General features: G+C 36.7%; 2 protein-coding genes across 2 annotated transcripts; one reads left to right on the top strand and one right to left on the bottom strand.

Moving 5' to 3' along the window:
• The first annotated feature begins 1,205 nt into the window (after positions 1 to 1,205).
• On the top strand, positions 1,206 to 7,134 carry fev (FEV transcription factor, ETS family member). The gene is given in 4 exon segments (XM_053497123.1): positions 1,206 to 1,232; positions 1,234 to 1,282; positions 1,763 to 1,834; positions 5,927 to 7,134. Coding segments are annotated over 4 exon segments (699 nt in total). The 3' UTR covers positions 6,478 to 7,134.
• Positions 7,135 to 10,370: 3,236 nt separating this feature from the next.
• cdk5r2b (cyclin-dependent kinase 5, regulatory subunit 2b (p39)) lies at positions 10,371 to 11,180 on the bottom strand. The gene has a single exon (XM_053495761.1). It carries the CDS (start codon positions 11,178 to 11,180, stop codon positions 10,371 to 10,373), a length of 810 nt encoding a protein of 269 aa, XP_053351736.1.
• Positions 11,181 to 11,803: the final 623 nt, after the last annotated feature.

The following is an 11,803-nucleotide window of genomic DNA, read 5'->3' as shown; positions in this document are numbered from 1 at the left end:
TTCTTGACCTGCTCAGACCTGCACTTGCCAGGCCAACGCTTCGTACTTACACTCCACGTCCCGATGTCCAGCTGCTCACTGCTTTCTGTTTAAAATATGTTTCATTGATCACTAACCATCATTCATGACTGGATGGACTTTTCTTTTAACATATTTTTATTTTATGATGAAATTTGATTTAGTTAAATGAGAAAATAAACTTGGGAGTTTCAAACCCCGCATCCATTGATTTGATTGTAGTTAAATGAGTAATTGTAATGCTTGGTACACCTATATCACCTATTACACCTCTCTCACCTCTCTCACCTTTCTCACCTATTACACCTATTACACCTATTACACCTCTCTCACCTCTCTCACCTCTCTCACCTTTCTCACCTATTACACCTATCTCACCCATGCGGTGTGACTCCCTGTGAGATGCGGTGTTATACCCCTATCTATAAATTTTTATTTTATTTTATTGAAGCCAGTGCACATGGAAGCAGTGTTAATTATTATTTATATTATATCATATTATATCATATTACAGCATATATTCTATTCTATTCTATTCTATTCTATTGTAATAATGCTTAATAAGGCATACACACTTAAGGCTGTGTGAGATGCGTCCGTTCCTGTTTGGTTATAAACTGGTTCAGCTTTTAACTTTATGACCCCATGTCCATGTCCATGTCCTGTGCACGTGCCAGATGTCCGTGTAAATGTTCCTGTTTGCAGAGACGCAGTGAAGCGCGTGCGCTAAAAATACAGAAACTACACTGAGAGGCCTGTTTACTGAGAGAGAGAGAGAGAGAGAGAGAGAGAGAGAGAGATCAAACACCGCATGTCACACACTCTAGGTCTCCATGGGAACCCCGCGTGTGCGCGCAGGAGCTTTATTAAAGGCAGATAGCGGGGTGATAAGCGGCCCTGCCCCTCTCTCTCTCTCCCTCTCCCTCTGTGTTTTATGGTGCTGATTGCTGAAGGAGACAGGGGGATAAACTGCTTCTCTAATTAAAGCGCTGCTGCAGCGGAAATTGTCCCGGTGAGTCCGCGCGCGCGGAGAGATCGGGCTCCAGACTGTTGCCTGGAAACTCCGGTCCGCCTCGCGCTGACTGCTGATCTGAGTTCTGAGATAAAGTTTAATAAAAAAATCTACTGTCCCATACACACACACACACACACACACACACACACACACACACACACACACAGTGTGAATGAAAGCCTGCTCTCCGACAGCAGAGCGCACACAGAGCTGCAGGACAGAACCTGGGCTTTAAGATGTATCTCTCAGGTACTGTGTGTGTGTGTGTGTGTGTGTGTGTGTGTGTTTTTGAGCTAAATCACTGTATTTTGTATTTATACTGAGGGTGAGAGTGTGATGTGAGTGAGGAGTGTGCATGGTGGTGCTGATGCTGGTGCTGATGCTGGTGGTGGAGCTCAGGCTCCTCTGTGGTCGGATGTCGGAAATCCTTTTTCCTGAACGCGCTTCCTGACTCCAAGAGAAAAAGTCCAGAGCGCAAAACATCACACAAGAAGGGCGAGCTTTCGAATCTCCCACTGCACCTCAGCATCTTCAAACATCATTAGAAAAAAAAAAACACTCGATAGATTCAAATATTTTATATATTTTATTTGTCATTTTATTTATTTATAGGATCGAGTTTCTTGCTTTTTTCATTTGTAAATATTAACCTTCTTCTGCTTTAACCACATGTAATATGTATATAAATTATACTATATATAAAATAAAACTTTCTTTTTTTCTTTTTAGATCCGACAGAAACTGTATTGAAGGAAAGTAAAAGTTCGTCCTGGAGCCCCATCAATGCAGGAGTACAGAAAGGTAAGACTTACCATGATAATAATAATAATAATAATAATAATAATAATAATAATAATAATATTATTTATTATTATTATTACTAAAGCGCCTTATAATAAATATTTTAATGTATTGTAGTATTTGGATACTAAAAAAGTCAAAATTGTTTATTAATTTCAATTATTTTATACTGAAATAAAAATACATTTATTTATACATTTTAGAAATTAAAACAGTTTGAGCATTATATCTGAAACTTAAATTTAAGTCCATGTGAAGACTCACCTTGCTTCGGTAGACGGTTTGCTTTGGTTTTACACCGATATTTCAGTGAAATACTTCTGTAAATATTTCTCTTTTTTACAAATCGCATATTGATTTAAAGATTAATAATTTTTTTTTATTTTTTAAAGCAAAAAAGTCTGCAAATTAAACTTACAGAAATGTGTAATTTCAAAATTTCGGAGATGTATATACGGTGAAAACGTTTATTTTCTATTTTTACACTGATATATTATTGCTTATAAACTGTTTAGGTAATCAATTTAAATTAAAAACATTTAGATTTTATTCGAAACACTAGATTTCTGAACTGAACGACACGATTAAAGAAACGCCTTTTATTTGTCATTAGCTTTCTAATGAAATTTGAAATTTTTATTTCGATGTTTTATTAGATGCTCCTAATATTTTTAATCACTTCTGTCGTCATACTATTTTTATTGCATTTTAGGCGGACAATTCTGATTATAAAAGATTAAAAAATGCACAAAAAAAACAATTTCTTAAAATGTCATTTATCAATTTTAAAATAGAAATTTCTATCTATAACATTTATTTTACATAATCTGTAATTAATATATATTTAATAAAGCGCGTGCGTTTCCGTAAAATGAACATCAGGCCCAAAACCACACACATAAAAATTCAGAATATATTTTGTTAATATTTTTAGTGTGCGTGTGTGTGTGCGCAATCGGAGAGAACAATGTCTCAGTCTGAAGGTGTTTTTTTTTAGTGTTTTAGTGGCTGATACATGGACAGAATTTACTGCTTAAATATTCGGAGAGACACGCATGCTTTCAGTGATGGTTTAGATTCCTAACGACTTTATTTTACTGATTTCTTTTAAAGCAGATTTCATTCGCAATGTGAATCAATCATCCGTTTACACTCTTACTCCCTAATTATTAATAATCTTAAATAATAATAATTTTAATGAATTAATAATAATAATAATACGTAATATAAACATAAATCCGCATTCTTGAAAACAATAATATAGTACACATGACTCGTATCGTGATCTGTATCGGAATTTCAGATGAATTTAAAATCGAGACATTTATAAGTTTAACAGAGGTTTAGAACAATCTGAGACACTTTTATTGGGGTCAGTATTAGAGACTATAATGTTTAATTACATTTCATAAAAGGAGAGCAACATATTAATGCAGTAAATAATTAAATAATTTAAAATAATGACATGAAATCTCTTTTGTAAATCAGTGACATTAATTACTATTCCTCTTTATTGTGAGAACGGAAAAAGCTATACACGCGACTTCATAAAATAAATAGACAGACAGACAGACAGACAGACAGACAGATAGATAGATAGATAGATAGATAGATGTGGAGCATGTGATTACTGTCAGTAATTACTGATCATGAAGTCATTAAACACACAGAGTAAATGGTATTAAATAAATGCAGGTTTAGATCAGATTATGAAATAAGCCTTTACACTCACGAGTTAATAATCACAGGAGTATAGTTCTGTAAATTAATATGCAACATTTAATAGGAAACGAAAAAAATATTTTTCTTTTGTTTAAATACTTCAATGAACACGTGTTTCACATCGCAGTCCCCCCCCCCCCCTCTGTGTACGGTTGATTAAACACCCTATAGGCTCCATGTACCCGGTCAGTTTTGTCTCCGTTATTTATAACTGAAGGATAAATAAATGGAGAAAATAGTCTACAAGAATAAAATCCAAGTTTGTTAATGAAAGTAAGAAAAAAAAAACATTTTGTAATTAATTTTGATAAATAGAGAGTCCCGGCTGATCAGCTCCAATATGATTCTCCTACAGATGTCCATGTAGTAAAGGGCCTGTGAGTGTAGCTAATGGTCATGAGGACAATCAGGAGTGAAGCAGCAGTGTTCAGGTGTTAATGTAATAGAGCACCAATGCTTTATCATGGTGAGAGGAATAGGGAAAGGCTCGGGATCTTTTTATTTCATATCTGTGTTCACATCAGAAGACAAAATTGGGGTTTAAAAATGGAGACAAAAACAAAATCATATACATTTATTTTACAGCTGTATTTTATTATAATGTCTTAATCATAAGAATCATCATTTCATGTTTTTATTTTAGGGTTTTATTAAGTAACCCTCCTGTTGCGAATGTTTTATTATTAAATACACTGTAAACCTGAATAAGTTGGCAAAACTCAAAATCGAGGTAATCAGTTACATCAGATTTTTTTGAGTAATGATGTTTTCAATTTTAAGTAAACAGAGTTTTTACATTTGTTGTACTCATTTATATTAATCATTCTTGATTTGCATTAATGAGTAGCCTAACTCTATTATAACTCTATTAATACTATTTATCAAATTAAAATTTTCAAATTAAAATTTTATTTGTCACATACACAGTCATATACAGTACGATATGCAGTGAAATGCTTAGACAACTGCTCGTGACCTTAAAATAAAAAGACTATGAATAGGGAATAAATATTGAAAAAGAAAACAGAAGGTAAATTTAACTAAGAAAGAATAAAATAAAATATAAAATTAAAATAAAATAACATAACTGTACAGGACAAAATATACAATATAAGAAACATATATGAAAAATATAGAAAATAAGAAACAGCTGTACAATACAGAGATATAGAATTTAATTTAATAGTAATTATAATTTTTTTAGTTGTTGCAAATCAAAGAAATTGTTGTTTGTCTTTCGCCTGCTCCTGGCAATGGGTCGCCCACAGTGGACCATCCAGTCCGCACACAAGCTTGGCACAGGTTTTACACCAGACGCCCTTCCTGACACAGTCTTTACATTTTATTCGGGCTTGGGACAGGCACTTCATTCAGTTGTTGGGAATCCAGTCCAGGCTTTTTGCATGGCAGGCAAAACACCTACCACTAAGCCACCAGTGCCCCATCGCCCTCATGATGTCAGACACAAAATCGCTATAAGATTTTAAGTTGGTGGAATTTTAAGGTGACAGTTACTGATACTTAAGTACTTGCAGATACTTAAAATACCAAATTTGTTCAGCTAACTTGAAAAGTGTAATTTCTACAAACTCATAAATACCAAAAAGTTCTAAATACTCATCAAGGTCTATTAATTTGAACTAATTATAATTATTTAAGTTAACAGTACTCAATATGTTTAATTACTTTGAGCATTAGGGTTTACAGTGAGTAAAATGAATGAATAAAGCATATGGACCCTGCCGAGTATTAAATATAAATCACAACATAATAATGTCTAATAACGTCATGATAATGTCTGACCTGAGATAATAAAAAATTTACATTACATATTTTATTAAATATCATCAATGAACATCACTATTAACTAGAACACCTGACACATTTTCACAAAGCTAACCCCCCTGCTTGTTCTGTGATGAGACAGAACTCCACACCGCCTTCATCTTGTAGTTCAGACAGCAATGATTTTATTTTCCCAGCTCAGCAGTGCTGTGTGTATAGTTTTGACCCAAAATCTGATAAATATAAAAAGTTTGTGAGAGTTTTGTTTTAATAATATTTTAAAAGGTTTTGTTGGACTTCTGTCTGCTAATCGTTCCACATCCAGGGGATTCATTTCTAATTATGATGCATTTGCAAAGACTCAGACTAACAGGTACATTCTCACATTTATTGAATAAAAAACCAGAAGCGCACACACACACGACCTGATGTCTTCATCACCCAACCATTAACTCACATCTAGGTGACCTGGTGATTATATTTTAGATTGAACATTCTGAGATTTGGAGTCTTCTCTTCTTCCTCATGTCAGAGTGTAAAAGTTCCCATCAGTGTTTCTGTAATGAACTGATCACTGTTTTGCAGGAAGCGGTCAGATCCAGCTGTGGCAGTTTCTCCTGGAGCTCCTGTCGGACAGCTCTAATGTGTCGTGTATAGCGTGGGAGGGGGCGAGCGGTGAGTTTAAGCTGACCGACCCGGATGAGGTGGCTCGACGCTGGGGGGCACGCAAGAGCAAGCCCAACATGAACTACGACAAGCTGAGTCGTGCGCTGCGCTACTACTACGACAAGAACATCATGAGCAAAGTCCACGGCAAGCGCTACGCCTACAGATTTGACTTTCGTGGCCTGGCGCAGGCCTGCCAGCCCTCTTCCACTTCCACTTCCTCCTCTTCTTCCTCTGAAGCTCTTTACACGCTCCACACCAACTTCACTTCCATTCCATTCTCAGGAATCTCCAAGCTGAACCTGGTGGCTCCTGGCGTCGGCCCTCACGGCTTTCCGTACTGGACCGGATCCGGCCCGGCGCTGTATCCGAGTCACAGCCTGCAGCCATCTGCGCATTTCAGTGCAGCGCACATCAGCTGTGTGAACAACATCAACCACCTCAACAACATCAACAATCACTATAACTGAGGGGGCGGAGTCATCTGCTGTTGGGGTCAGCTAGTCAATGTGACTGGATTTGTAGCTAAACCTTAACGACATTCAGAGTTTTCGCCATATTTCTGATCTTGTCTAACTGACTTGCGCTACTGCTGTGCTAATAGATTTTTCTTACCTGTGTCACCATAAGCAGGGTTAGAATGAACTCAGAACATTAGCTAACTCACTGTCACAGGTTTCATGAACAATTAACAGTTGCAGGATCACTATTTAGCAGAATAATTAGTACTAAAAATGTCAATTTGCAGACTTTTAGTAGCATAGCATTTTGGATGTAGCAGCATGCTATCGAGCTAAACTATGTGAAAAAAAATGCTCTGTAGCTCGGTTAGAAATGTAATTATAAACACCTCATGCACATTTGTCTGAACAATATTCACTAGCATTTTTAATGGCTAAAGCAGTTTTAGACAGGTGCATGCTAATGAATGTAGCCTTGTTTCAAAAACTATAAATATGTTGCTATGGAAACGGTTTGCAGGTTGTTTGTAGCATGCTGCACTGATATTAGCACGCTAGTCCTAGCTGTGGAATTAAGATCTGGAACAAATGAAGAATTGTAACTGAATTATAAACAAAGATCTAAAGCTGATGCACTGCTGCTTCTCATCGAATTCTACATTAATGATGTATGACTTTCTTACGTTTTGCATTTATGCCAACATGAATTAAAGTTCTTCAGTTTGCTAAGTAATGTGTGTGGAATTTCCTTTTTTTCTTTCTGATTTCAGTAATAAATAAAACATGGGTCAGTAGAGATGCTCATGATGATGATGAGATTGTAAGTTATGGATTAAAATAGTAATCACAATGATGCAACCATGTAGTTTATCCAACAATTTTGTCTTAAGATGAAAAAAATGTTTTATTTTATTTTCTAAATGATTCCTCCAGGGTGCATTCTTTTGAATTTGAGGACAATCAAATCACCAGTGCTGGCCGTCAGCTGTACACGGTGGAAGGTAATCTGCCCTACTTGTGCATGGCAACACACCTATTTGCATAAAAGAATCCCCTACAAATGACCATATATGGTAAACCCTTTCCTTATAAAAGGCCCAGTGTCCTGATCCAGTTCTGCTGGATGATGTAGAGGAAATGGAGAAGGTGCAAAGAGAGGAACTGATGATCAGGTCGAGATTCTCTTACAGAAAATATTCTGTTCGAGACAAATGTAACTTATGTTTAATAGTAAAATATTTCCTGAATATTATCCAATTTATTTGATCAGAAAAAGGCTTCAAAACGACAGGATTTTTACCCAACAAAATTAAAGTGGTTCTGAAAGTCTCTAGAAACAAAAATGATCAAAACAGGCAAATGAAGGAGAGAAATGGATAAGACCCATTCCCACGCTCCTACTATGTGTTATATAAACCTGAAGACCATAGGACACTTGGAACATTGGGGAACATTGGGGAACATAAGGATTACCCAATAAGTACTCCAGGAGGTGGGTTGTGTACCTCTGCAGCATCAGTGCATAAAACATTAAGGAATAATTCCTTCCATTATAATTTGTGAAAGAGAAGAGCAGTGCTTTATTTAGAATGAATGAGTACTTTATCATCATTAAAAAAATACAATGATATTGCACATTCAGAACGAAATTGCATTTTTAAATTTTTTTAAAATTAAAAATAGTATTTTAACATCTGCTGTGTAACAAAATTTCCCTTGCAAACTAAATCTGACTTTTTCACCTTTGGTTAGAGAGTCATTAGACTTGATCTTCTGCACCTGTTTCTCACTGGTTCGTGCCTTAAGATAAATGTTTTTTTATGTTTGAATGATTCAGTGATTTTCTCTAAATCCTTAAGAAGGTTGTGGGTGAAAATATGTCACTTAAATCTCTTTTCTTTCCTATTCTGATGCTCGGTTTAAACTCCAGCACATCATCTTGACTGTGTCTACATGTCTAAATAAACTTTATTTAGGTTAATGCTTGGCTGATTAGCATGCGTGAACAAGCAGCTGAACAGGTGTACCTAGGGAAGTGGCCGGTGAGTGTATGTTATCACCAGCAGGGTGGATTATTGTAATGGTCTCCTCACCGGCCTTCCCAAGAAGACCATTAGACAGCTGCAGCTCATCCAGAACGCTGCTGCCAGGATTCTGACTAGAACCAGAAGATCTGAGCACATCACACCAGTCCTCAGGTCCTTACACTGGCTTCCTCTAACATTTAAAATAGATTTTAAAGTACTTTTACTTGTTTATAAATCACTTAATGGCCTGCGACCTAAATACATTACAGATATGCTCACTGAATATAAACCTAACAGACTCTCAGATCATTAGGATCGAGTCAGTTAGAAATACCAAGGGTTCACACTAAACAAGGGAAGTCAGCTTTTAGCCATTACGCTGCCCGCAGTTGGAACCAGCTTCCAGAAGAGATCAGATGTGATAACATTAGTCCTGTTTAAATCTAGACTTAAAACTCATCTGTTCAGCTGTGTGTTTATTGAATGAGCACTGTGCTACGTCCATACCGACTGCATTATTTTATGTTTATCTAATATCCTAAACTGTTTTATATTTATTTTAAATTCAATTTTAATTCATTTTAATTAGTTTTCTACTTTTATTTTAAATAAAATTTTTATTCGTTTAAAAGTTTTATTGCAAACTGTTTTTATTTTTATTTTAAATAAAATTAATTTTTTTTCTTTAAAGAGATTTATTGGTATTATTTTCTATTTCATTTTATGATTATTTTCTTTTCTTCTATGTAAAGCACTTTGAATTACCATTGTGTATGAAACGTGCTATACAAATAAACTTGCCTTGCCTGTAAGGCATGTTGTACAGTGCTGTGCAAAAGTCTTGAGCCTCCACTCATTTCTTTCAGTTTGATTCAACAACACTTTATTTATCCCAGGAGGAGAAATTCTCGCGAGATTTTGCACCAGCTGGGAATCTAACCGAATCTAAACTGAAGCGCTCATCATAGTTTGCTTCTAAAGAGACAGACCTTGTCACAGAAACGTCACAGTAACACAAACACTCCCAGCACGATGGGTATCTCAGAACAGAACATTAAAACTTCAAACTGCTTCACACTGACTGTTTTATCCAGGAGTACAGCTGGTACACAACTCTGGACTTCACATAGTTTCATCAGCATGGAGCGAACATGCACATGGAGTTTAATCTGTGAACACCGCGCACATGGCAGGACGGCCCCTGGGTAGGACATGCGTCACAAACACATCTACACTGTTTAAATGATTCCTAAGCTGAGGTCCAGTGTTGACCCTGAGCTTTAACAGTCTCCAACTGTTTCCTGAGCTGAACAGTGATATCATTAGCATCAGCGCTAATCTGTACTAATCTGTACTAATCCAGAATTGTCCTGTTACGTAACTCACTAGCAGGCTAGATGTTTTACTGCCTTTTTTCAATCGTTCCAACAAAGTTCCCAGTGTAACCAAATCAGACAGTTTAACTTTAAATCCCCCGCCCTAATAAAAAAAAAAAAAAAAAAGTCTCCCATCATTTCTATTTGCTTTTTTTTTTTTTCAATTGAGATTAATTTTGGGGCTAAAAAAGATTTTATACTGATTGTTATAGGCTTCTGTACAAATCCAAAATAAACAGTTTTTGTCCTTATCTGCTGCTAACATCTTACAGTAGAAACAAAGATCTTTTAATACATATACAGTCCATATTTACACACATTTACAATTCCAAAGTTTGTGCTTAAAGAAAAATAAATTACTGTACACAGACCCACCTTATAAGGAATTGTCATCACAAGAATTATGTATAATGAAGCACGGTTTTCAGACAAACACCAAAAATTAATGTCATTGTTTTCCTTCTATATGAGCAATAAGAAAAATCAATAATCTGGAACATCAGCGGTCGAGATCATTCCTGCATGTCACCTTGCCCTCATTTTTCAGCTCCTGGAAAACCTCAGTGAAGAACTGTGGGTCCATGTTAATCCTCAGCATTTCAGAGCTGAGTTTATCGATCACCCTCAGAGCCAGCTGCCAGAACACATCCTTATTGGCCTTGGTAATAAAGGGCTGGAGCGGGTATGAGATCTCCGCGCCCAGGTAGGCGTAGGTCAGGTACAGGCAGGTGAGAAAGATGCCTTTTAGATCATCTGAACTTGTAAGGTCCTCGTCCACGGTTTCCCGGCACAGCAGGTAGACGAAAACGAGGATGGGCGATGTTATAAAGTTTTCCTCCTGCCATCCCTGCATCAGGAGAGTCCTGTCTACATTCCTGACCCAGCCGGTGACCTGATTTAAGGTGAGATCAGAAATTTTAAGGCAGCGACGGCACAGGAATCGACCCAGACACAGCAGTAGCTCACCTGTAGAGGTTTGGATAATAAAGTGGACTGGAGATGTGAAGAACTGGTGGCTTGATTGGTTCTTCTGCACGTCCATCAGCTGTTTGGTCTGTTTTAGTTTTTTGGATGGTGTCCTGATTTCTCCAGACTGTGCTGGACAAATTTGGGTGGATTCTTTCAAATCTTCTTTGACATTGTTGCTCTGAAATTGTTGAAGATGTGGGTCAACTTTCTTGCGACTTTTCTGCTTATCTAGTTTGAAACCAAAGGCTGAAACAATCAACCTGGGTTTGACCAGAATTTTCCTCTTGCGTTCATTTTCTTCGTCCCGCATCATTGGGGAGACAGAAAGCGCTGTGCCCATTATTCCTTCAGCATATGTTAATTCTACAGCAAGGGAGAAATCAGAAACTTCAGAAAATGAATGAACAGTGCAAATCCACACACTCTTTAAGGAAACACCTCCCTATCCACACCACAGAATAATCCCATCAGGTCTGAAGAAGATTGGAGACCACTGGCAGGCTGATGGGCCAATCATAATCTGGCTTTAAAGCTAAATTTAGTGTGCTTGTACAGTATGTGTGTGTATGTGTGTCTCACTGAGGTTGAGTGTCTTGATCCCTCAGACTATCAACGTCAACAGTCTACATGTTGTGTCTGTCTTTCTGGAGGACTATAAAGATGCTCCAGCTCCATCAGAAGTAAGATTGCTGAGGGATCAGGAGGCCAGAAGCCAGGCCAGGTTAAAAACAGCTAGCATTTATACTGATCTTGTGCAAAAGGACACACTGACACATTCTACACCCAAGGCCAAGAGGAGAGGGATGAAAATAATAATAACAGACACATGACTAAATGATCAAATCTAGATATTTAAATCACTTGTTTAAACAGTACGCCAGTAAACCTACCTAAAAGGAAGTGGTATTATGCAAAAATATTGCCACCCTAAAAAAAAAAAAATTACCAATTACTATACAGTGT

Source organism: Clarias gariepinus, chromosome 5 (genome assembly GCF_024256425.1).
Source record: "Clarias gariepinus isolate MV-2021 ecotype Netherlands chromosome 5, CGAR_prim_01v2, whole genome shotgun sequence".
In the NCBI taxonomy this organism is placed as follows: Eukaryota; Metazoa; Chordata; class Actinopteri; order Siluriformes; family Clariidae; genus Clarias; species Clarias gariepinus.
This window is presented reverse-complemented; position numbering and strand designations above follow the sequence as displayed.